A 26496-nucleotide genomic window follows, 5' to 3' on the forward strand; every position below is an offset into this window, starting at 1 on the left:
GGGGCCAACTGCACATCTGTATAAATGATTTGGATGAAGGAATAGAGGGGATGCTTATTAAATTTGCAAGTGATACTAAATTGGGAGGGGTAGCAGATATAATAGAAGACAGAGCCAGGATACAGGATGGTCTTGACAGGCTGGAGAATTGGGCTAAAACCAACAAAATGCACTTCAACAAAAATAAATGTAAAGTTCTGCATTTAGGTAGAAAAAAAATCAAATGCACAATTATAGGATGGGGGACTTGTCTTAGCAGTAGTGTGTGCGAAAAGGATCTTGGGGTCTTAGTAGACCAAACACTGAATATGAGTCAGCAGTGTGATGCGTTAGCTAAAAAGGCAAATGCGATCTTGGGCTGTATCAACAGAAGTATAGTGTCCAGATCAAGCGAAGTGATGGTATCGCTTTACTCTGCTCTGGTTAGACCTCATCTAGAGTATTGTGTTCAGTTTTGGGCACTGCAATTTAAGAAAGATGTAGACAAGCTGTAATGTGTCCAGAGGAGGGCAACGAAGATGGTGAGGGGTCTGGAGATCAAGTCTCCAGGAAAAGATGAAGGAGCTGGGTATGTTTAGCCTGAAGAGAAGACTGAGGTGATATGATAACCATCTTCAAGTCCTTGAAGGGCTGTCATATAGAGAATGGTGTGGAGTTGTTTTCTGTTGTCCCAGAAGGTCGGACCATAACCAGTGGGTTGAAATTAAATCAAAAGAGTTTCTGTCTAGACATTAGGAAGAATTTTCTAACAGTTAGAGTCGTTCCTCAGTGGAACAGGCTTCCTCGGGAGGTGGTGGGCTCTCCTTCCCTGGAGGTTTTTAAGCAGAGGCTAGATGGCCATCTGTCAGCAATGCTGATTCTATGACCTTAACCAATTTACCAATGTGCAAAATATTCTATACAATCAAGAAGCTAAAGTACAAAAACACACATAACACAGTGAATAGACAATAGACAACAAGTGAGCAAAAGTCCAGATGGGGAATGTCCAAGCCTGTACCCCATAAGAGCCAAAGAGCACGGAATCAAAGGCGAAGTTATGAATTCTCCATCACATTATGAGTACTAGTAACTCATGATTCATGTGGAACAAATAGCATGATTCTTTATAGATCAGCGTGTCGTGTTTCCTGTAGACCAGCGTATCAACAACAGGGATCCGGTATTAGCCTGTTCTGATTATAGGAAATCTTCCTCAGGAACAACATGGACTGCTAAGTAGCCTCTTCTCATGTTATGAATGAGTCATTCTAAAAGGGAGAATTTCAGTGGCTACAAAAGAGAGACCCTTTCCCCTTGCTGTCTACAATTTGGCAGGATCCCTTGAGAGAGGGTTACAGTCCCCAAGAATTTTACCCCAGTTGGTGCATATATGTAAGTTATAGGTGAGAATACAATAGGTAAATACCTGCAAGCACCAGGTCATTACTGACCCATGGGGTGACGTCACATCACAAGGTTTACTAGGCAGACAATGGTACACCCCCCAGAGAGCTTTACACTCTGCTAATAACAACTTATTGGTTGTCCCCGGCCCAAAAAAGTGTCCAGCTGTCCTCAACTAGGGACAGGGCCTTTTTGGCCCTGGCCCCGGCCTGGTGGAACTCTCTCTGTAGTAAGACCAGGGCCCTGTGGGATGTTAAGGAATTCCACAGGGCTTGTATGACTAAGATGTTCTGCTAGGCCCATAGTTGAGGGCAGCAGTGGTGTGTCATCAGAGCTGGTCTCCATTCTGCCCTCCCCGTTATGCTGCTACCAACTTAAACTGGGGACCCTGATTCATATTGGTTTCTCCAGGCCACCATGGCCCTATACTTTAAAGAGCGCCACTTACTTAATTGTATGGCTAGGAGCTCACAGCCAGCCCTGCTTCCAGTCCTTTGGCATGGCAGCAGAACTCGATGAGAATACAATAACCCCCAATCAACATAGTATGAATGAACCCATGCAAAAAATTAACAAAATGAGCCAAACCCTAACCTTAATAGAATTTCTATGTGCATTCCTAATTTCCCTGTTGTTTTTTTGGCATGGTCTGTTCAAGATTTCTACAGCAACACTGAACTCACTGGCCTGTCCCCCACCAGATGTTTAAAGGAACCTTCATACAAAATGCAAGCCTCCAGGAATTTCTTCCTGGCCCCTGGGATAATTCATTAGTACTTGCATGAATACTCAGGGGTGAATAAGGGTTTTGCTAGAGGTAATTACATTTAGAGCCACTTGGGATCTTTTACCCCTGGAAATATCATTCCCTTATGAAATAAACCAACAGAGATCATGTAAATAATAATAATAATAATAAAACTTTGCTCAGAATTTTGATACCACAAGTTAAGGAAACCTTAACAGTAGCACACTGAGTAAACATGTGTGCTATGATAGTCCAATTAAAGATACATATACTCTTTCAGCAGTAAATTCCCTGTATGTTTATTAGTCACCATAATTTTAATTGCTTTCTAGTGGGACCATTGCAATGCTGTGACATTGTAGCATTATGAAAGATTCTCTAATTATTATAGGAAGACTGAATGTCTCCTGTGCCATGACTAAGAAGATGAAAGCTTACTTTTCCAACCTAAGGGGTTGGGACTCAGTACTCATTTCATTACCAATGGAGAAATCCCCCTTCCATCTGCTTGAGGTGTTTTCTAAACAATTATTTGAGCGATTATATATAACCCCCTTTCCCACATATCTTTGTTTCAATATATTTGTTTCTTCACAGAGAATGTAAGAACAGTGGGTTTGGTTTTCGGGATCAGCTGTATCTGTTACCCACTTTCTTTAGGTTTCCTTAAACCTGCAAACTTATGACCCACAAAGCTGAAGACAGGTTACCAGCTACGTATTGTGGCCTGCATGAGGCTTAGTAAACATTATAATTTTTTCTGCCTCTTGGGGGGGGGTGAGGGTGGAAGCATTTGGAGGCTCACAATACATGTGTAATGTGTTCCATTTGACTTTGTAGTTTACAAGTAGTTTAGGTGTCAGGTAGCCTAATGAAGATATTATTAATTCTCATATTCATAGAATAACAGCCCACATAGACCAGTTGTGTCTATTCCCATTGGTTGTGCTTACCTAGGGTCTCACGCAGAGGCCTTTCCCAGCGGTACTACTTGAGAATTAGGATGAGGGACTTAAATAGGCAAAGCAGGTGCCACAAAGCTATGTCCTCATCACTCAAAAGGAAGGCCTTGGTTTGATCAACTGAGAATAAAAGAAAGCCCTTATAACTATACAGAAAAACAAGCTTCATTGACTAAAATTTGAACTCAAACTACAGTCACTCAAGTAGAAAATCCCAAATGCTAGAAAACCACATTGTTCCATACAAAGGCTTATGCTAAAATAAACTGCTTAACCCAGACGTTTCAAACATAAGGCCCAAGGGCTGGATCTGCCCCTTTGAGAGCTCTTATCCAGCCCATGAGCCAGCTGAGGCAGCCCCCCCCCCCGGGCTGGCGAGATATGGCCTGGCCACACCAAGTGACATTTATGTCATATCTGGACATCGTAACAATTGAGTTTGACACCCCTGGCTTAATCTATATAATTATACAACATTAGTTTTGCTGCTCCAATCTTGTGACCAACTCATATAATTCATTTGTTACCTTTATATCCCACTGCTGTTCACCATAGAACTAAAGGGGAACTGAGGAGGATTCCCATTCAGGCACTGGCCAGACCCAGCCTGGCTTAGATTCAACAAGGTTGCTTTGTGTGCCTTCCAACCATAATGAGGGTCCAATGCATTTTGGAGTCCTTTTGGAAGTCTTTTTAGGTTAACCTGGCTTGCATTTGCACATGGACCATGCAGACAGACTATTACAAGCCTCCACAACTATTAGTATGTTGTGTAAGTGACACAGAGCTCACTGAGGGCATATTGGTGTACCTGGTAATCCTTACACAGCAGATAATTTTAGCTGAGAAAAAGTCAACACACCAAGAAAGTGTGGTATTGTTTCATGTTACCCTCCAACAATCTGTGATGCCCTAATTGTGCTAAGGTTCCCCATATATTGTGGAAATACTGTGGCTCCTAGGGATGCATTTCCCACCGCTACTGCTGTAGTAGAGCTGGAGAAAAAAGGAGAGATTGAACAATACATCTTCATACGTTACAAAGGAGGCATAATATGGCACAGGAAAGATCCATTTTAAGGGTAACCGGGGTGCAACTGAAGTTGCCATCTGGATCCCTTACTCCCTTCCCCCTGTTGAAGTTACAATGTAGATGACCTGAAATGACCATATATTGGATTGAAATTACTGTAGCATAACTGGGATTAAGTACTAGTATTCTTCTATACTGGTCATGTACATCATGTACATCAAGTCTCCATTTTGGTTGATGATGGAGCCAAGGAATAGAAAATCTTTTAACAATTTCAATTTCTTCATCGTCAACCTTAAAGTTGTGCAATTCCCCAGTAGTCATTACTTTGATGTTTAGCTGTAATCCTACTTTGTATTTTTTATATTTCAAGTGTATTTTTAAACGTTGTAAACTGCCCTAAGTCCCCTGTAAGAAGAGGGTGTGGGCATAAATTAATTAATTAATTAAATAGTTCTTAACATCCCACTGGTAATGAATCCAAGATTTAGATATGTTCTCCATTTTCCATTCACTAACTGAAAGTAACTAGGGCTGTGCAGAAATTTTTTGGGGTAGTTTTCGGCTTCGAGTTTATCAACCCCGGAAATTTTCAAGAAAATCTGGAAAACCCGAATTTTTGAGTTTATTAACCTGAAAGCCCAAAAATACAACCCCCCGAATCTTTTAGATCTGCCCCACTGGCCTTCTCTGGGGTCTGGAGAAGGCCTGCGGGGGTGGATCTGAAAGCAATCCAGCCCTCGCCACCCCTAATAGTAATGGACTTTCCTGTCAGAGAAGGTTTAAATATGCACTCCTCTAGAATGGTGACAGATCCAAACATTTCAATGCCTTGTTCAAAAAGCATACTAGGATGTTAGAGTTGGCCTCACTTATTTTAGAAGTGATGGCATTCGATCAATTGTAATCTCCTGACAAATTCCTCAAAAAATGGAGTGGATACAAACTAGGAATGCAGTGGAAATTTCTGCCCCTTCAAAGAGGTAGAAAAATTATGAAACTCTGTTGAAAAAAATCCTGTATATGATTCACCCAGCTTTAACAAACTATCTCATTTTAAAAGAAACATTTACAACAAATTTAAAATCTTCCACTGAAAACGCAGGTGCTAAGCAATGAGAATATCCTACCTACATTACACGGCAGAACGTATCTATGAATGTTTTGAATCATTTACTTTAAAAAAGAGCAGTTAGGGAAATGTTTTAAGCTCTTCTACTGAAAATAAACAGGGGAAAGGAAAGTCATGAAATCAAGTAAATAATACAAACTTACAGATGCCGTTTCACAGAGACACTTTATGTATATTTCCTACAATGGCTCAACTTTCCAAATTTTTCAATGTGAGAATTTAGTAGTGATAAGGAAACAGACGTAGTATACAAAATATAAACCCACCCAACAGTTCTAGCATGTGTGCAAAATGCAAACAAATATAATAAAAGTACTTCCCCATATTTAAGCGTTTTAAGAGAAATTATTGATTAAAAAATGAGGAACTTTTCCTTAAATGACTGCAGTATTCAAAAGCTTGAACTATATATGCACATTTCCACCAGTTGAGCAATAATAGTACTGACTAGCTCTTCAAGAGGAAAAAGTGGGTTTAGATTTGCTCCTCCCTCTTGACAGACCGCTGCCTTGTAGAAGATGTAGTATAGCTTTGTTAAAGTTGAGGTCCATAATAATGTTATTATACTGAGGAACTTTTCTTGTATTTTTGAAGTTCCAGTGACCCCTATCGAGGCTCCTGTAAGTACACTACCCTTAACATTTCTTGTAAAGCCTTGAAAAAGTATCTTTGTTTTGAGGCACTTTGGATTATTTCTTGATTTTGAAAGGTTTTTGCTTTGATTAAAATCTTCACATCTCTCCTAGGCTGAATCCAGATTTTTTGTCAGTGTCATAACAATGAACAATAATGTTCATGAGCAAAAAGGATACTCATACTCCTCTGTTAGAAACCTCATCCAGCTGTGATTTAAATGAAAGAACAAAATCCAAATGTAAAATGCTCTCTTTTAATTACTAAATTAAGACAGTTAAACATTTTCAAAATGTAATCTTGCAAATAAACAACAACAAAATATAATTAAGACTTCAAAATTATTAAAAAATTAAGAGAAATAGAAAGAATGGGATTTTTGTTTCTTTTGGTTAAAAGTAAGTAATTCAAGGCTGGTACAAACAGACAACCAAAAAAATAATACTTGTGTGCATCCCTCCACTTCCTCCCTCCCATTTCCCATTAGAGAAGTGCATAGTAATTCCACCGGAAAACTTGGCAACATATTGAAAGTAATTTTCATTAGCAATACAGGACATCTAAAACATCCACTTGACGATGGGAAATAGTACACGCAAAAGCTTAAAGCTGATGCTTGATGAATAGGTAGGCAAGTGGACATAACTAAAATGCTATGAGGTTGAGACTATTTGCATGTGGTTGCAATGTTTATTAAATTTTTTAAAAATCTGAAAATTTTCAGCATACATATTTTGATACAAGAAAGTACTTGCAGTTTCAACCTTCCAGTCCTGGGTAATTGTGTATTTCCTTGCTTTAAATAAGTTTGTTTTAATCTTGATCACAAAATCAAATCACACAGTTGTCAAATGTTGCTGGAAACTCTGCACATAATTTCTGAAAGATCAAAAGTTACAACGACCTACAGGTATATAGTCAAAACAAAAAGTGCAATCCGATTAAAAAACTCATGCTTGGCAAAAGTCAAAAACTCACTGGCTTTCAGAATCTTACCAGTGTTTCAGGTCTGCAGTGAAATTAGTCCCCACCCACCCGGGTGCTTTGCAGCATGGCTAATCGGTTTTTGAAATGAGTTTCCTCTGCAGTAGCACCCACTGACTAGTATATACAAGTATGAATATTTTTACATACATTTTATATATAAAAAGCAAACAACAGAACAAAAAAACAAACAAACAAAAAAACCGGGACACTGGTCCTGATTTTATTTTGTTAAAACATGAAAAAAACGTAGAGAAAGAGAGGCCACTTTTGGAAAATAATACTTTTAGGTGAATCAGGAAAAGACTAGTTAAAATCACACAGTTTTGCATTATTATTATTTTTAAAAAGGAAAGCTCTAGGATCAGTTATTGGCACTGAATTACTATTTACACTGAACAAAGTTTTTGCAGTGTACATAACATCAAAACAATGCAGGTTCATAGTCTTTTGATTAAGAACTTAACCAAATGTTCACTTTCTGTTCATAGAAGACATTCAGATCTTTTGGGCAGGTAGTTAGAAGGACTTGTCTTCAGGATCCAGCACATCCTGGTGCTTTAAGATGCTGCTCCTGGGAGCAGCCAGTCACTATATGTCAGTGGTGAGTGGGATACCTGATAGTGGAAGTCTGCACAGAGCAAAAAATTACAGGTTGTCACCTGGCTGGTACTGTGGTTCAGTTGCAGTAAAGTAGTCTTCAAGGAAACCCTGCAAGTACTCAAAAGTTGGGCGTTCCTCTGGGTCTTTTTTCCAGCAGTGGATCATGAGCTCATGCAGGGAGATGGGACAATCCTGAGGGCATGGCATCCTATAACCCCGTTCTACTTGCTCCAGGACTTCACGGTTATTCATACCTTTAAAAGATAGCAACAATATATAAATATATAATGTATGCTACTGAACTTTTGCAACAGATGTTAGAATATTGCACAAGCTGTTGTATATTCTAATTTATAATTCACAAGCAAACCATGTACTATGGGAATGCTACCAGCGCTAGACTATTATAACACATGCAAAGTTTTACAATCTCATAGGCTCCTAGTAGTGGAAGGGATCTTATAGGTCATCTAGTACAACCATCTAGTACAACTCTCTTCTCAGTGCAGCAAATCCATAGTTAGATCATTCCAGACAAATAGCGATCCAGCTTCTGTTCTGAATCCTTCTTCAAGGGAGATCCTCTCTGCTGACACTTATTAGGTAATGGTGGAAGACCTCCTGGTGATGCTTCCTGTCCCTTGCCCTTGGTCAATGAAGTGGGGGGGGGGAAGATGACCACACTTCAAAGTCACCTCCTGTTTCAGAACATGAAGCCCTGTTCCAGGACAGGAAGAGATATCATAACATTCTAGGAATTTCAAACATCTCTATGGTTTTACCACTGAGACTGAGATGCCTAGTGTTCTATACCCTTTCTGCTGTTCAAAGCTGTTTACAATAGGGTTCCCAACTCCCCGGTGATGACAGGCAATTGCTCACCAAGTTACCTGCCGCCACCCAGCTGGCTGGCACAAGTAGGCCAGCTGAAGGGGGGGATCCAAAAGAGGGGTGCATGTGTGGTGTGATATTGGCATTTCCAGGTTTATCCCGGAAGTGCCGGTGACACTTTAGCACTCTCCCCCAAAATGCTATGGTTTCCATAGAGTTTTCAGGGGAATTGCTAGAGCTTCCTACGTGATGCCGGAAGAGATAGCATCATTCCTCATGAGCGCACACCACTCCCCCACAGCCCCGTATGGACGGAACTCCTGCCAGTAGCCAGGTAGCACCTGGCAACCCTAGTTTACATTGCCTATTTATTTACATTGGCCATCGTGCTGGTTATCTGTTTTCAGGTTTTATTATCTTTCAGCACAGGTTCTCCTTGCTTTTGGTTATTGTTAACCCTAGTTTACAAACATATTAAAACAATGATCAAAAATGAAATGAAGACACATTAATAAGTAGCATTTTAAATTTTACACACCAGAATGTAGCAGTAGTGTTAGTCCTTAAAAATAAGCATAGAGGATCTGAGCAATCCGGAGGGTAGCATACTGGCTTAAATGTTTTCCACTTAAATATCCGTTATATGAAAAGTGTGCTTATTTCAAAATCTGGGTGAGGATTTTACCGAACAATATTTCTGTAGAATGTAGCTCGCTGGGATCATGTTTGATTTTAAATAGCAGTTTTAGTATTTTGCCTACTTAAAAGCAATTTCAGCAGGGAGAATTCTTAGACCGATCTACTTTGAACATGTACAGATGCTTTAAGTTCATGATTTGGGGAAATATGTAGTCCAGGGGTGGGGAACGTCAGGCCTGGGGGCTGTTTAAGGCCCGCAAAATGATTTGGTCTGGCCCTTCGTGGGTCCTGACAAATCTCTAGCTCAGAAGGATCTAAGACTGGCGATCTGCCCCCTCCCGTGGACAGGAATAGCCTCTATTCAAGGCAGATGTGAGTTTGTTTTGCCAAGAAAAGGAACCTTTTCTCCCCCTTGCAGAAGAGTTGTTAGCTATGGAGCTGCTAGGACCGCCCAAGAAACTGTGTTAACACTTTCCCACCTGGGCCACGGAGAAACGTATTCCCTCTGTACTACCAGAGGGCTTGGGGCAGAAGTGGCGACAATGGAGAGGTTAAAGGGGGCAGAGCTAGAATGCACGGGGGGGGGGGAGTTCTTAGCCAGTGTGTCTTCATTTCATCCCTGCAGGCGGTGGTAGCAGGAGCCGGCTGTAGAATCTGGCCCTGAACATGAGGAGCAGGAGCAACTCCGGCGTGCAGCTGGTGCAACACACTATCCTGTGCCACCAGGTGCGCGAGCACACCACTGGTTGGATGCCTGCCTGCTTGCCCGTGCGCGGGGGGGGGGGGTGTCATCTGGGGCAGCTGCCTGCTTGGGGCTTGGCTGGTTAATTTTACAGTTGATAATTTTGTATGGCCCAAGAATGATGTTATAAATATCGAAATGGCCCTTGGCGGAAAAAAGGTTCCCCACCCCTGATGTAGTCATATAAATGAAACAATACAGAAATGAGTTTTTGTCTACCACCAGAATCGAGAGAAGTTCTATTCATGTGCCGGGAGGAGTTTTGTGTGCAGACACAGGGCTTTTCTGCTGGTCCATACTGATTCAGGTTATCCCTTGATTTCCACATGCATCTCTGGGCCTTTAGTTTTTGCTTCTTCTTTTGTTCCCCCCCGTCCCCCAGGTTATTTCTGGTTCTTTTGAGACCACTGTTACCCCAATCTTTTTCTGGAAGCCAATTCTGAGTTGCCCTTTTCCTTGGTTTTCTGTCAGTTTTCTTTTTCCCGCCCACTCCCACCCACCTCCACCCAACTTTTCGATGACTGGACAGTCCTCATCACCAAACCACTCCCCTTCCCCTGAAGATGAATGGTTTTTTATTTATTTTTAAAGGACACTAAAATATTGATATATCAATATAGCATTGTAATAGTGGGTTTAGCAGGTTCTCTAATTTCCCAGCTTTCATGTAAACAAAACAAAACAAAAAAAAAGGGAAAAAGGCATATCTCCACAACGGAAAGTATTAGAAACTTACTTTTTAAAAAAATGAAAGCTGGGAATTCAGAGAACCCGAGAAACCTATTGTTACAACACTATATCAATATATCATATTTTAGTGCCTTTAAAATGCAACCATTATATCAACATATTGATATATTGGTATTGGTATTAAGTACGGGGGGAAAAATAAAAAAGGGTATGTATGCTGTGATGCCACCAGTGATGGCAGTACCCCTCCCCCTCCCTTGAAAATCCTGATTATTTAAGGAACATTCAGAAAAAAAATAAATTGACTACACAACTGTGACTGTACAGAGGGAGAGCAGATGTATGGAAGAACCATGCCTAGATCAATTCCAATGCTTGTGGGTTGACTGCCAAGAAAATCAGGAATAAGTCAAGCATGCAGAAAAGCCCACAGTTTTCACCTAAATTTGCTACAACTGTTTCTGCTGTCTAAATCAGGGTGCTATTGCATTCATGTATCAATCCTTTGGATCCTGATCTTAAAACCTAGTACTGGATGAATTACCTCCCCACTGTGTACAACTCAAACAGAAATGCTTTTTAGGAGCACCTCTGTTGAGTGCTTAGCAAACTTCCCAACCACCATACAGATGCCAATTCCTCCCCCTGCCAACTCCTCCCCATTCCCAAGCAGCACTAGACCCTTCCTCTGGCTGGTCGCTTCCTGCCTCTCTTGTAAAATATATATTGTTGCTTGGGAAGACAGCAGGAAGACCAGGGTCACAGCGGGCGGCAGTCGCAAGCCCCATTTCAAGTCAGGCCTAGACTTGAGGTGTTTGGTCAAAACTTGAATTGGCGTCTTTTTTACCTTGGTAGAAAGGTTAAATTATGAACCTCTCCTTACTCAAAATTTATCAACGTTCTTACTAATTCCATTAATCAGTATGTGTAACACCATGCCTCACCCCCACTATCCTGGCTGTCTTCCTCCAACTAACCTGAGCCAGCCTCTTGGAGCCATGCTCACCCAGAGCCTCTTCGCCCAGGACTCTTTAACCTATCTGTCACTCTTGCATAGGCTTACTGTCCAACCTCCTCATCGGCTGGCTTCTACCTTCTTTTATTCCCCTTTCCATCCGTGACTCCACCCCCTTCACCTTCCTCTCTCCCAAGTCCCACCCCCTTCACCTTCAGTGTTGATCCTCCTTGTGAGTAGCAATGCCAGTCTTTCCCTTGGCCGAGGTCTGGCCCTACCTGTGTTACTCCACCTACTTGTGAGGCAGGGCGTAAGTTGGGTGGCCACACCCAGCTCTTTCTGCAGATGTAGTCTCTCTGCATCCGATGTGGTGTTCCATTGCCAGCTGGTTTCCCCTCCAGTCAGCCTGTCTCTTACCTGGGCTGCTGGAGGGTGGGAGCCTGAGTCGGCCTGCACCGTCTGCAATGCAGAGGGCTGAGGCCTGCCCTCTCTGATGAGGACTTCTGACTGCAGCTTCGTTGCTCAGGTAAATTGCCAGCCAGTGCGGGGCTGCTGTGGCTGGAAAGGTCTGGGGTCAAACCGCACCAGGCAGCTTCTGGCTGCTTCGGCCCTGGACACAAAACATATAACAGTTTATCATAACATATTCTGGCATCTTTGCTTACCTGGATATGGCACTCTCCCTTTTGTTACTAACTCTGTCAGCAATATTCCAAAGGACCAGACATCTGATTTTATTGTAAACCTTCCATATAATGCAGCTTCTGGGGCAGTCCATTTGATGGGGAACTTTGCACCTAAGAGAAAAATGAAAAAATTACCATTGTGGCATGTGACAAGTAGGGGGTCACCTTCATTCTGTGGGCGTGACATAAAAAAACACTAACTGTACTGCCTGATTTATAAATGCTAAAAACTTTGACTTGATCTTCTGTCAAATTATGAACCTTGAAAAATAACTCAAATCTTTTTACTTGACTCCAAATCCCAGCTATTTAGATCTGACTGTGGCCACAACATCTGTCATCTCTACAACCGTAAAGGCGAAAGGTGGAATTCTCAATATCCACCACAGAAAAGTATACTGGGCACTGTGGAAATCCTATTTGTTGCAAACAAAATCTCCTAAACTATGGAACTTTTAAATTATTAATATTTCTATGAGACTTTTTTATGAAAAATAAACCTGACTGTACATGGGGAAGTGTTGAATTGTTGCTGAAGTATTCAGAAACAATTCCTACAAGGCTGGGTCTTCCCCTATTGTGATGTCAAAGATGGACAAGAGCACCCTCTTGAGACTGCCCTCAGTTCAATAATTGAGGACAACTAGAGCATGTAGAGACTTGCTAACATCTAGTGTTGAGCATCTTTTGGGAACAGTGAATTTAGCCTAGCTTTGAAGGCTTGCATTAATATTTTTTGTACTTTAATTTTACTACCTGGTTGCTTTTGACGTGTTTTTATTTAGTCTCTTGCTATCCATTGTAAGCCTTTTTAAACTTTTTTTAAAAATTAAAAATTAATATGTATTATATAAGCATTAATAGTTAATACTACCTTGTAGACTTTAATCTTAGGCTGGTGTTCTACTAGAGATTGTAATACTGTGAAAAAAGTACAGAGCAGTAGAAAAGGAAATCACAAAAAACGTTAAAACTGCTAATATATGTAGCCAGCAGGAAACAAGCTGCATTTAATAAAGGCAATCATCATTTGCAGGAATATCTGATCAGTCAAAAAGCTTTAGTGACAGATACAAAGTACAAATTTCATAAAACACTAGGATTTTTTTTTTTAAATCATCTACTGGTCATGCCCCAGCTGATCTGTATTACAAAGGAGTGCTGTGATTTCTTCTTCCCTCTTTTCCTCCAACTCTTTAATTAAAATCTTCCTGCATTTCAGTACAGCATTAGAATGTCAAAGGTCTCCTGAGAAAGAAAACATGATGTGTAGGGTTGCCAAGTGCCAGATGGTGGCGGGTAAACTACAGCCAATCCACCAGGCTGCCCTCCGACCAGCTGAGGGCTGGCGGGCACTCCGTGCACGCGCGCACATGTAATGTGCCTACGTCAATTCAGGGTTTACCCTGAAGCGACATGGACGCTCTAGCAAAATCAGACGAAACTCTATGGTTTCCATAGAGTTTTGGCTGAGATTGAGAGAGCATCCCAATCACTTTGGAGTAAACCGGAAGTGATGCAGGCGTGTCTGCGTGTGGCTGCATCGAGCCAGATGCGCGCCTGCACTGCGCACCCCAGAAAACCTAACAAGAGATGGATTGACTCAATAAAGGAAGCCACAGCCTTCAATTTGCAAGATCTGAGCAAGGCTGTCAAAGATAGGACATTTTGGAGGACTTTCATTCATAGGGTCGCCATGAGTCGGAAGCGACTTGACAGCACTTAACACACACACACACACAAACACACACAGTAATAGGAGCCCAGTGGCGCAGAGTGTTAAGCTGCAGTACTGCAGTCAAAAGCTCTGCTCACGACCTGAGTTTGATCCCGACGGAAGTCGGTTTCAGGTAGCCGGCTCAAGGTTGACTCAGCCTTCCATCCTTCCAAGGTCGGTGAAAGGAGTACCCAGCTTGCTGGGGGTAAAGGGAAGATGACTGGGGAAGGCACTGGCAAACCACCCCGCAAACAAAGTCTGCCTTGGAAACGTCGAGATGTGACATCACCCCATGGGTCAGGAATGACCCGGTGCTTGCACATGGGACCTTTACCTTTTTTTAATATACATTTTCAAAAATAAAATAGCAACTACGCTATATTTCAGGCTAGCTTGGCTACACTGCAAGAGGTGGCACCCAGTACTACTTCACCACCAAATTTGTGTGTGGTTTGTACTACTTGTGGAGTAATTTATATGGTCTATCCTTAATACATGGCCTCTCCCAATTTGCTCTCCGTTTCAAGGTCTTACCAGTACAGCCAGTACCTCTGAAACAGGTCCGAATATTAGCAATGGACATTTGAACAAACACTTCACAGTGTCTTTCCGCAAATCATCTTACCACCTTCATGAGAACTTATTCTCCAATTTTTTTACATCAGACACACTATTCTCCCCCAGCTTGGTTTTTCACCTCCTCCACTGTCATGGCCCTGACCTCAAATTAACAGTGATAAGCCAACCAAATACACACCACCATGCTCAGGCAGGGATAAGGCAGAGTGGAGGGAGAGACAATTCAAAAACAACTTTTACTAAATGCCAAGGAAAACAAAAGAAAATGCAAGTGGTCAGCCCTTGTCCATCTACTGCTTGCATGCGATTTATAGGAAATGGGGATGTTTAAAAACCTATTTTCTTACAAACAGTCATTATGCTAAAGAAACGCTAAACACAAACTGAACAAATAATCCCATGTTCTTTTAACCATTGGAAATGGGGATCGGCACCATCTGCTTCTTTATCAATTTCTACAGGAATATGAGAGTGATACTTTTGAAAGGTGAAAGAGGAGGAGTTCTATTAATGTCACACAAGAAATACCAAGTAGCAAGGAAGAAGAAAAGTAACTTTGAAATTTTGAAATGTTACTTTCCGTTCTAAACAGGGGTGAGCCCCTCCTGTCTCCAAAGGCTACTGCCAGCCTCTATCACACTTTCCCAGTCAGTCTTTGCTTCTCTATGCCAGACACTCTATAAGAAACAGCAGCTGGCTAGATAAAACACAGAATTCCCCAGACACATCCCTATGTGATAGGGTCATGGGGAAAAAAGCAGAAAAATGGTTGGGCACAACAAGACTCATGTTAAAAACTATTTAAATCTTGCTTTTAAAATGTACTTTAAATATAAGGGGAAAGTTTTAGAAGAACGAGCATGATTTTTTAAATTGTTTTGTCATTCTTAAATCCATTATCTACAAAGCACAAACTATTGCTAATATGTTTGTTTAATTGGTTAACTCAGCTGATTAATAAAAGCAATTTATAATGCAATCCTAAAGAGAGTTACTCCAGTCTGAGCCCATTCTTTTCAGTGGGCTTAGACTGGAGTAACTCTGCATAGGATTGCACTGTTAGAATTCCCAATTCTATGCAAAAAGATTGTCTATATGTGTAATACTGAATTATCAAGATTACAATTAATATATTTTATTCTACATGTTCAGTGCCACAAATACCTTTGTCCCTTACATTTAAATCAGTATTAACAGAGCCTGTATCTGTTCCTCTAGGACCCAGACAACAGTATTGAGATTAATCATACTTTTTCGTATGTTTATTTAGTCTCACCGAAGTAAACTATTACTCTTTTGAACTGGTATATGTTTTTTTTAAAAAAAAATCATTGCTTTTTCTTGCATTGACTGAGTCCCTTTTATTTAGGACCCTCATTGTTGTAGCATCATGTAATGCCTTTAAAGGGTAGTCCAATGGTGGAGTTGTAGCAAAGCAAAAACATTTGGGAAAGGTATTCATGAGGAAATTTCTAAAGTTATTGGAGTAAAAATTCCTCTCAAACCGGAAATATATTTACTGGTTATTTTGGATAGAACATTAGAAAAACATTTGGGGGATATCTTTGGATATTTAACAGCAGCGGCAAGAATTATATGGGCGAAAAAATGGAGAATAGAAAAAGTATCAACATTGCATGAATGGCATCAGAAAGTTATGGAGTTGGCCAAGATGGCCAAGTTAAGTAAATATATAGAAGACAGCTGGATTTCGGACTTAGATACATACTGGAAGGTATGGTCAATATATATAAATCAGTATTTTAGGGATAGAAGAATGACCTTAGGTTTTAGAACTTAAACTTATTAAACTGTAGACTAAGATGAAAATATCTAAATAGTAATTAAAGTAAAAACAGATAAAAAACCAGTGTTGCTTACCTGTAACTGTTGTTCATCTAGTGGTCTTCTGTGCAGGCACACATGGGTACTGCACACGCGCAGGCCAGCAGCGGAGAATTTACACTGGAAAGCTCTAGAATATTTGGGCCGCTCGCGCCCCTCCCTCACCCGAGGCTCTTCCTGCCCAAGCGGTCATGTGACGGGGAGGGGCGAGCGGCTGTCCCTCCAGTTCTCCACTTCGCCGCCGCGGAGATGCCCTGTAAGAAGAGAGCAACCCATAGTGGGGATGGAGGGAGGGATGTGTGCCTGCACAGAAGACCACTAGATGAACAACAGTTACAGGTAAGCAACACTGTTTTTCATCGGCGTGGCTTCTGTGCAGTCCCACATGGGAGAATAGCACGCTAATAAACACAGGAGGAGGGAGTAAGATTGCAACTAACAATTTGTTTATTAACTCCCTACAGAACCGTATTCAACACCGCCACCCCCACTGCGGAATCACAGCAGGTTCCAACGTCCATAGAGTAATGGTGAACAAAGGTGGCCGGGCTGGACCACGTTGCAGCCCTGCAGATGTCGGTCAGACTTGCCGAACCCAGAAACGCGGCCGAAGCCGCCATCGCCCTGGTGGAATGTGCCTTCAAACCCATTGGGCACTCCTTCCCTGACAGATAAGCAATGGAAAAAGGCTTGGTCACCCATCGGGCTATGGTCTGGGACGAGGCCCTACGGCCCTTTTTAGGTCCAAAAAAACACACAAATAAGGTATCGTCTAACCGAAACTGCCTGGTTCTGTGTAAATAAAAGTGCCCTCCTTACGTCCAGTGTGTGGAGCCGTCTCTCTTCTTCCGACTGGGTGTTAGGGAAGAAGGTAGGTAAAACAATGTCCTGGGACGTATTAAATTTGGACACTACCTTGGGGAGGAAATCAATGCTGGTACGGAGGACTACCCTATCATTATGCACATTTATGAAGAGAGGGATACAATTAAATTTAGACACGGATGTATATAGAGAAATTATAGATAGTAAGGAAGGAGATTGGGTTTTAAGAAGTAGAGAAGAACTTAATATTAAAGACTGGTTTATGTATTATAAACTAAAAGATATATTTAACAAAGATAAGCAAGTTGGATTTAATAAAAATAAATCCAAACTAGAAAATATATTAATAAAGGGAAATAAAGGATTGATAGGAAGGATATATAGATTATTAATTGAAGTAAATTTAGAACAAGAAAGAATTAAACCAGTAATGGTGAAATGGATGAAGCAGTTAGGATATAATATTGATTTGGAAACATGGGAAAACTTATGGAGGTGGAGGGGATCGACAGCAAGAACAATTTCCCCATTGGTCCCAGTGCTGACGTGCTTGGTAGCAATCGCTGTGATGAGATTCAGCTGAATGCCTGGAACGCAACTCGGAGTCGGACTGGAAATCCGGGATGACGATCACGTCATGCTCAGAAGGGGAGAAGTAAATGCGGTCCTTGCGAGGTGAATTTTTCCTCGCGGGGGAGGTGGAGCTTCCTCGGCCCAACGAATCTCTCCCTCTGGAGGGGGCACGGCTGCGGCGTCCCCGTGAAGATGTTGCCGAGAGGCGAGTCCCGCCGGATCCCAGGGATAGATGGTAGTCCGTGGACCTCTGATCCTGAGTCAGAGTGGCTAACAGCGGCACGCTCTTAATAGAAGCTGGGGAGGAAAGGACTACCCCTTGCGCCGTCGATCCATTCTTCGGTGCCGACCCTGCTCTCGGAGTCGAAGCACTCCTCGGTGCCAACTCCGGTCGTTCACGTGGAGAGTGAGTTGAGGTCGAGTCTGACTTTTTCTTTGACTTTGACTTTCCCTTGGACGTGGAATTTTTCTTAGGCGCCAATGGGGATTGGGGCGCCAGCTCATTCTCACGATGGGGAGATTTATCAGACCTTTTAGCGGAACCCGAGGAAGCCTCCACCGGCTCGCTAAGCTTTTTAGAGCCGGAGGGAGAATCAGAACGCTTCTTTTTAGAGGATGATGAAGAAGCTTTAGAAGAGGTCCCCAAAACTGGAAACAGGGATTGCTCATATAAGTGTGCCTTAAGTTTCAATTCCCGATCGTGGCGGGAACGGTGGGTAAGCGCCCTGCAATGTTTGCAGGCCGCTGGGTTATGAGTCTCAACTAAACAATAAAGACACTTATTGTGTTCATCCAACTGCGACATCTTGTATCCACAAGCAGCACACTTCTTGAAGAGGGCCATCATCTCTAAGAATGACGATGCAAAAAATCCAGAGCTCACCAAAAAAAATTCTTATCCACGCGGCGGCGAAGGAAGAACTGGAGGGATGGCCGCTCGCCCCTCCCTGTCACATGACCGCTTGGGTGGTAAGAGCCTCGGGTGATGGAGGGGCGCGAGCGGCCCGAATATTCTAGAGCTTTCCAGTGTAAATTCTCCGCGGCTGGCCTGCGCGTGCGCAATACCCATGTGGGACTGCACAGAAGCTACACCGATGAATCAAAGTTATTCACAAAAGAAATAATATATGTAATATTCTGTTCTGTATGAGGAGAGTTGGAAGTCGGTTTCTGTACTGTTTTATATTTCACTTTTTCTTTTTTTCCCCCACTTTTTCTTTTTTGTATACTATGTTCTTTTGTATATCTTGATATATTCTTTAATATTTTGTATACTTCAATAAAACTATTTTAAAAAAAGAGTAGTCCAGTTGAAGTGTCTTGTGGAATATTGTCCCCTGGTCATATAATGGCAAATATTCCAAATTAAATATTTGCACAGATAAAATACTTTAAAAGGATTTATTCTCATTACTATTTTTTCCTCTTGTAATAACTGCAGTGACCATAGGAGAACCTGATTATTTGACTGTTATATCTGGTTCTTACTGGGATAACAGATAGATAGATTGTTTATTTGCGGCCCTTGGCCACATAAAACCAGATACATGGACTAAAATGGTCTTACCGACAAAGGCAAGTCTTAAATCACTTAAAAAAATAAAAATAATAAAATAAATATCATCCAAGTTACATCTGCCATTTGGACTAAGAGACTACTCTGTGGCAACGAATTTTCATTGCTGCCATACAAAATTTTGCTACCTGAGAGGTGATTGAGGGATTATCTCCTTGTAGGAGCTTTTCTATCTTTTCTCTTTCCCTGTCGGGTCCCATTCTCAGTATGAGGGGCTAAATAAACTTAGAACGGGGTATTGTGTAAAAGTTACAATTCAGGAGAACATGTTCAGTGGTTTCTAAATCCCTGGATTTACAGGGGCATAGTCTCTCTGCCCTGGGTAGCTTCTTAAATTTCCCCTCTAACATAGCAGAGTGTAAGGCTGCACGTCTAGCCAGGGTAAAAGCCCTCCTATATTTGTTTATCTCTAAGTAACGGAGATAGGCTGCTGGTGCAAGGATAAATTTGGAGTGGGGGGGGAGCCATAAATAGGGGCACTCTTGCTAAATCTACTTGTCGCTCGATATCTTTAACCCTTTGGTTTATAGTTGACTTAGCTTGATCCCACCCTAACTGAAGTAGTGCTAGGGGGGTAAAACCCAGGTTATTTAGTTTGTCTTCAATGGCTATTATCCACTTTGACCTAAAGGTATCACAAAGAATCAGTGGAAGAAGACCCTTAGGTTTGAAATTAATTTTCAGCCAGAGATAAAGCGAGGACAAGACAACCCTTGCCTTAACCTTCATCATGCCAGTTTCTAAATGGATCATGGCATTTGATACACATCTCGGCAATTGAAGGGCAGCTCTAAGAAACTTGGATTGCACTCATTCAATGGGAATAAGACATGAAGGTGGAGAGTCAACTTGTGTTCCATATAGCATTTGTGCTAGAGTTTTCACCTGAAAAAGTTTAAGGGCAGCTGGAATATAGTGTGCCCCTTTGGTTCGGACAAAATTCATTATTGAACGGGCTGATCTTTCCCCAAAATTGGCAACATAGGTATTATGGGCCAGCTTGGAGCCAGATGCCTAGATTGTCGTTCCAAGATATTTGAATTGGGTTACCAGTTCCAGCCTATGGCCATTTATGCTCCATCTCCTATTATTAGGGCAATTACCAAAAGCCATTACTTTTGTTTTGTCATAATTAATTGTCAGGCGTTCCTTTTCACAGAATGTTCCCACTCTCACTAGCGCCCTCCTTAGGCCAACTGAGGTTCTTGAAAGAAGTACTGCGTCATCGGCATAGAGCAGAATATGAATATGCCTGTCCGCTAGTTTAGGTGGATGTAAATCCGGTGCGTTCAAGGAACTGACTACGTTATTTATATAACAGGCGAATAGCAGGGGGGCGAGTAAACAGCCCTGCCTAACTCCTCCATAGGTGTTTATGGGGACGGTAAGATGTCCTCTTCTATTGCACCTGACTCTCAGTGCTGTCCGTTCATGTAGGGCTCGCAGCAGCATCAGGAGCCTTTTATCTAAATTTGAGGCTTCGAGCTTGTCCCAGAGTAAAGGTCTGGAAATTGAATCAAATGCTGCCCTAAAATCAATGAATGCCGCATATAAAGAGGGTTGTCCCTTATTAGAATATTTCTCTGCTAGATGTTGCAGGACAAGGCAGTGCTCTATCATTGCTCTCCCTTCCCTAAAGCCTGCCTGTTCTATACTGGGATAACAATTTTAATATATGCTGGCTGTAGCAGTTCATAGACTGATTGCTTGTATCCGTAAGAACATAAGAAAGGCCCTGCTGGATCGACCAAGGCCCATCAAGTCCAGCAGTCTGTTCACACAGTGGCCAACCAGGTGCCTCTAGGAAGCCACAAACAAGACGACTGCAGCAGCACCATCCTGCCTGTGTTCCACCGCACCCAAAATAATAGGCATGCTCCTCTGATACTAGAGGAGTATGTTCCGTATGTTATAATGCATTGTCTGCACCAAGCTTTTGTACAGAAGTATTCACAACTGCTGATGTATTCAACTGATGAATGATGTTCAGAATTTTTTAAAAATATATATTTCATTGCTTTTCCCTGCAGTGATGGAGAACCTTTTCTTTAGGATTCTCTTTGTCATCAGTATTATTTAATGCTCTTATGACTGGGAAAAGAGACTGACATTCAGGGCTGTTGATAGAGGACTTGGGGTACAAAATGCAGGGGGCCCAAGCTGGCTTGGCAGCCTGTGAAGCTGGAATCATGCCCCATTCAGTGAAAGCATTTCAATTTATTTTACTTTTAGGGCAGTTCTGCACTGCAGCCACTAGGAGCACAGGGAAAGCACAGCCAAGCTGGCAGAAGCTCTGACTTCCAGGGTACTGTTTGCTGCACTTTTTAAAGCAGCAACTTTTTTTAGCTATCTCTGCATGGTTACAAACTACAATGAGGCTGAGGCAAATGTGCAAGATTGCTAAGCTCATCAACCAAACTGGTATGCCTTCATTCCTCTCTTGCTCCCCTTCTAATTCTTTTGTGATTGTTCCCCTCCCTATTTTCCAGTTTAATTCCTATTTTCCAGTTTAATACCCTGGCTGGGGAGTTAAAACATACTTAATAGTCAAACAGAAAACCTCTATTCATATTATAAACAGAAAGGGTGTGCCTCAAGTTAATATTTCCCAAGAATCTAACAAAGTAGCGATACTATCCACACATACTTTAAATGCACTTTGATCTGTTTTACTCTGATTTAATGGTTATAAATACAGAATGGTGAATGCCTTCGTTTCAGTCCTTTTACGTATGGGCTGTTTCCGCTGAATCTGTTGCTCCCTAACTGCACAGTATTTGCAGTTGAATTCTCAAAACACAGGTGCTCCCCTCCCCAAAGCAAAGGGGCTCCCCCCCGAAGAAATTCCAGGAGTACCTTGTGATCAATTATGCATCCCCAGAGAAAAAGCGGAGCTTCTGAACCAGTGACGGAGTGGTCACCGATATTGTCATAGTTACATGGCTTGCCATCCCCTTCTTTTAATTTTTTTGTTCATACATGTGCACTAGCGATAAATCGCGAGATTGCTACCAAAAAAAACCTTGGTGCACACACAAGTCCCTCCCCCCTGAAAATGCTGCTTTATAATTGGCTGTAATGTATTTTTTTTAAAAACGTCACCAGCCCCCCGCCAGCCCCATGGCAGGATTCTTTCATTTGAGCTGAACCAAGTAGCCATTTTAAAGCCAAAGCAGAAATGGGTGTGTATAAGGGGAGAGGGGAAAATCATCCCGACTCTGTTCCATCTGGTCAAGGACTGAAACTGACCACTCATGTAAAACTGACCAAATAAGCAGCCTCATACTATTCTAGCACTCTTTTGCTAGTACGCTCACAAACAAACAAAAAAGGGTTTCATGCCCATAAGAGGATGCGTATAAGGGGAGGGCAGCAAATCAGCCCAGCTTTGTTCCATCTGAGGACTGAAATTGAACACTTGCTGTGAAACTGACCAAATAACCAGCCTCATAGTATTCCAGCTTCATAGTATTCTAGCATTCTCTTGCTAGTGCCCTCAAAAATGGCTTTGAGGGGAAGGGTTGGATGAGGGTAGGGAAGGATGAGTGGGAGCGAGGGAGGACAAATGGGAGGGAGAAGCGAGAATGTAGGTGTGGAGAGACAAACCCGAAGTTAAAACTATGCACTGGAGTAGCAATCGAACTGGCCTCAATGCAGGTGTTAACCTCGCAGTAAAACAGCATCCTGAAAATGCGGGAAAAACACAGGAAAAAACATGCACAATGAAAACGAAGCCCTGAAGAAGTTGGAAGGTGAACATGATGGAAACAATCCATGCATAAAAGGTGTCAGTTTATAGCAACCACTGCAACCAATATTCTAGCTTAAATATGTGACTATAATTTGTGTTTATGATTTTAAAATACATCTTATTTAGACTCAGTTAAAGCACACATGAAGTCTGTGATTAGAAGTTAGAACTACTCCTGTTGACAAATAATTAGAAATGATTTAATTACATATTAAACACTGTTCAAGCAATGGGTATTATTATTATTATTATTATTATTGATGGGGCATCTGATACTTGGCCTTTTATAAATGCAACTTTGCTACTGTAGACATTAAGCTTCAACTTGAGCTCACTTCACTTCATCAGAAGTAAAAACTGTATCCCATGTGTGTGTATTTGTGTGTAAATATAAAATTACAAAATTGGACACATGGCTATAGAGAAAGAATATTAAGAGGCATAGGCTGTGGAAACTGTCATGGAACTGATAAACAGCTTTGCTATTCACCAACTGTATTCATAAATCAAATAGCAGTTCACATTCCACCTTCATGAGATTTCTAAGCACACAGAAAATCATTATCATTTTAGCTTGTCTGCTAATCATTCCCAAAAGCTCGATCAAGGTTATGCTATGTGCTGATCCTACCTTGTCTGGCTGTGTATTCATTGTCTTCAATTAATCTTGCTAATCCAAAATCAGCAATCTTGCATATTAGACTATTTCCCACCAGGATGTTTGCAGATCGTAGATCTCTGTGTATATAATTCATTCGCTCAATATAAGCCATCCCTGCAGCAACCTGTTAGATGTATAATACAGAGTGCAATCTTCTTATTGAGGAAAACAGATATTTGACATGGATACATATAACTAATCATATACTCAGTGTTTATTAGAACATATTCTTTTTGAGTGTAGAATATATAGGCAGATTAGAGAATCCCTGATTGTGCCTATAATTGCATGTTACCCTCATGAAAATAGGTCTCTTCTTTCAATCCTGCTATCGGATAAGCAGCAGGAGATTACCTGTAAAGTTGCCAAATTTGGTTGGCTGGTTCTTAAAATTAAGAAAAGGCGGAGTGGCGTATAAAGATGCCTTATGTAAATTCGTATTTTAATAAGATGTATATTGGTAGTATGTAAGCTATTTTACTTATGGATTAACTGTGTTCTTATTTATATTCTGGTCTATGACTGTTTTAAATAAACTTAACTACTCAGTGTTTACCTGTGCTGCCATGTCCACCAAGTTTGGCAATTTCAGGGCTCTTCCTTCTCCATCCTTTAAGAAATCTAGCAAGCTTCCTGCAATACAACATTAATACATAAATAAGATTAAGAAATGTAGCTCCTTCTTGAAGCAGAACAGCAATATTTTTGACTAAAACTGAAGTTCTACCAATTTTAAAAAATGTAAGTCACTATCATTGTCAACAAAATATCTTTTAAAATACACAACTGGAAAATTTTAGACCAGTACACCACTCAACTACAAATAAGACTTAGTGAAAATGTTAAGCTACAGAAGCCACTGTGAAAATGTTAAGCTACAGAAGGAATTACAAACTAATTCAACTAAATAATAATAATAATTCAATATTATAATAATAATTCAATTTCCCTATTTTAAAACCTTGTCTCCTGTTTTCTAAGACTGGCCCACCTCAATTTAAATATTCTAAGTGCTCAATGCATTTCATTGAAAGGAGTCACCCCACTGAAAAGAGTCACCCACATAAGAACACATAAGAATAAAGAAGCTGCTTTATACTGAATCAGACAATTTGTCTATCAAGAGAAATACTGTCTACTATGACTGGCAGTGGCTCTCCAGGATCTCAGACTGAAGTCTTTCACATCACCAAATAACATCCTTTTAACTGGATATACCAGGGATTGAACCTGAGACCTTCTGCATGCAAAACAGATGCTCTACCACCAAGCCACAGCCTCTCTCATAAAGCAGCATGAAAGCTGTTAAGGGTATGGTGTTTTCTTAATAAACCATTCTTTGTGGAAGCATAATACCAAAGAAATAACACTTCAGCTTTACTACTTTTATTGTTAGTTTGTAACAAATCAGGTAAAACACAACAAAACCTGGAAACAAGACTGCAAAGGAAGGCAATGGCAAACCACCTCTGATTCTCATTTGTCTTGAAAGCCCCTTGCTGGGGTCATCATGAATCAGCTGTGACTTGACAGCACTTTATACACAAACATGTGCACACACACATGCCAAACAAAACAAAAAAACCCTCTTCACCCAATGGTGGAAGACAATGACAGAGGGAGAAGGATGAATTTCCCTGGGGAGGGAATTCCAAAGTTTTGGTGCCAGGACCAAGAAGGCCCTTACTTGGGTTGTCACCTACCTAGCCTCAGATGGTGAGGGCTCCCAATGCAGGGCATCCAAAGATGACCAGAGTGGTCAGGTAGGGTTACATTGGAGAAAATGGTTTTTAGGTGTGCCGGTCCCTAAGCCATACAGGGCTTTAAAGGTCAATCCTAGCACCTTGAATAGGACCTAGTATAGATGAAACAAGGCTGGAGTGATATGGTCCCTACAACCCATGCCAGTCAACATTCTGGCCTCAGCATTGTGTACCAACTGTAGCTTCTGGACAGTTTTCAAGGGTAGCCCTATGTGGAACACATTGCCATAATCTAATCTAGATGTTACCAGGCACAGTAACATCTTTCCTGCCCAGGAAAGGCTGAAGCTGGTGAAAGGCACCCCCTGGTCTTTGCTGTTACCAGTTTATCCAACAGGAAGCCCACGTCCAGCAGCTCCCCCAAGCTATAAACCTGCTCCTTTAGGGGGAGTGCAATGCCATATAGAACAGAAAAATCCCAATTCCTAGGTCAAACCTTCCAGCTACCAGTAGCACCTTCATTTGTCTCAAGGCAGTCTCCAGGCAGTTCACAGACTCCACAGCCTCTGTGGGATCTGCTGGAAGGATAGATAGAGCTGAGTATTATTGGTGGCAACTCAGCCCAAATCTCTGGCTGACATCGCCCAGTGGCTATACGTAGATGTTGAAAAGAATGGCTGCAAGATAGAACCTTGTGGGACTCCACAGGCCAGAGGCTGCAGTCTCCCAATATCACACTCTTAAAACCTACCAAAAGCACTGCAGAACTGTGCCTTTCGGGGTTGGAACACCTTCCCTATGAGGGAAGGCTAAAGAGTCTGGTTTGTTCAGTTTCAAAAAAAGACAAAAAGGGGGATGATAAAGGTCCATAAAATTATGCAAAATGCTAGAATTCAGGGCTATTCAGTAACAGGGCAGACAAAATAAAGTACTTCCTCATTCAGTATGTATCAAACTTGTAACCCTTACTGCTACAAGATCTATGGCCTCTAGCTTTTATATGGGATTTTAAAAAATACTGGAGGATGTCCATCAGTGGTTGTTTGTGAAGATGGTTGGACTTCCATGTTTGGAGGCAGCATATCCCTGAATGCTAGTTGCTGAGAGGTAGTAGCAGTGACAGTTTTATGCCACTGAATCCCTGCTATGCGCCTTACAGGGCATCTGGTTGGCCACTGTGGGAAACAGAATGCTGGATTATGGGCCATTCACTGGTCTGATTCAGGATAACTCTTCATATGT

The 26496-nt window shown here is 41.6% G+C and overlaps 1 protein-coding gene across 3 annotated transcripts in view; it reads right to left on the minus strand.

Moving 5' to 3' along the window:
* Window positions 1-6924: 6924 nt before the first annotated feature.
* The window catches only part of FYN (FYN proto-oncogene, Src family tyrosine kinase), an 86252-nt gene continuing 66680 nt past the window's right edge, over window positions 6925-26496 (minus strand). For all 3 annotated transcript variants that reach the window (XM_056856086.1, XM_056856085.1, XM_056856084.1), the window contains 4 exons: window positions 24108-24184; window positions 23522-23675; window positions 12004-12135; window positions 6925-7735 (listed from right to left, as the gene is read on the minus strand). In XM_056856086.1, coding sequence (XP_056712064.1) covers window positions 7527-7735; window positions 12004-12135; window positions 23522-23675; window positions 24108-24184 — 572 coding nt within the window. In that variant the 3' untranslated portion in view covers window positions 6925-7526. The remainder of the gene's footprint in view (window positions 7736-12003; window positions 12136-23521; window positions 23676-24107; window positions 24185-26496) is intronic.

Source organism: Euleptes europaea, chromosome 10, assembly GCF_029931775.1.
Source record: "Euleptes europaea isolate rEulEur1 chromosome 10, rEulEur1.hap1, whole genome shotgun sequence".
NCBI lineage: Eukaryota > Metazoa > Chordata > Lepidosauria > Squamata > Sphaerodactylidae > Euleptes > Euleptes europaea.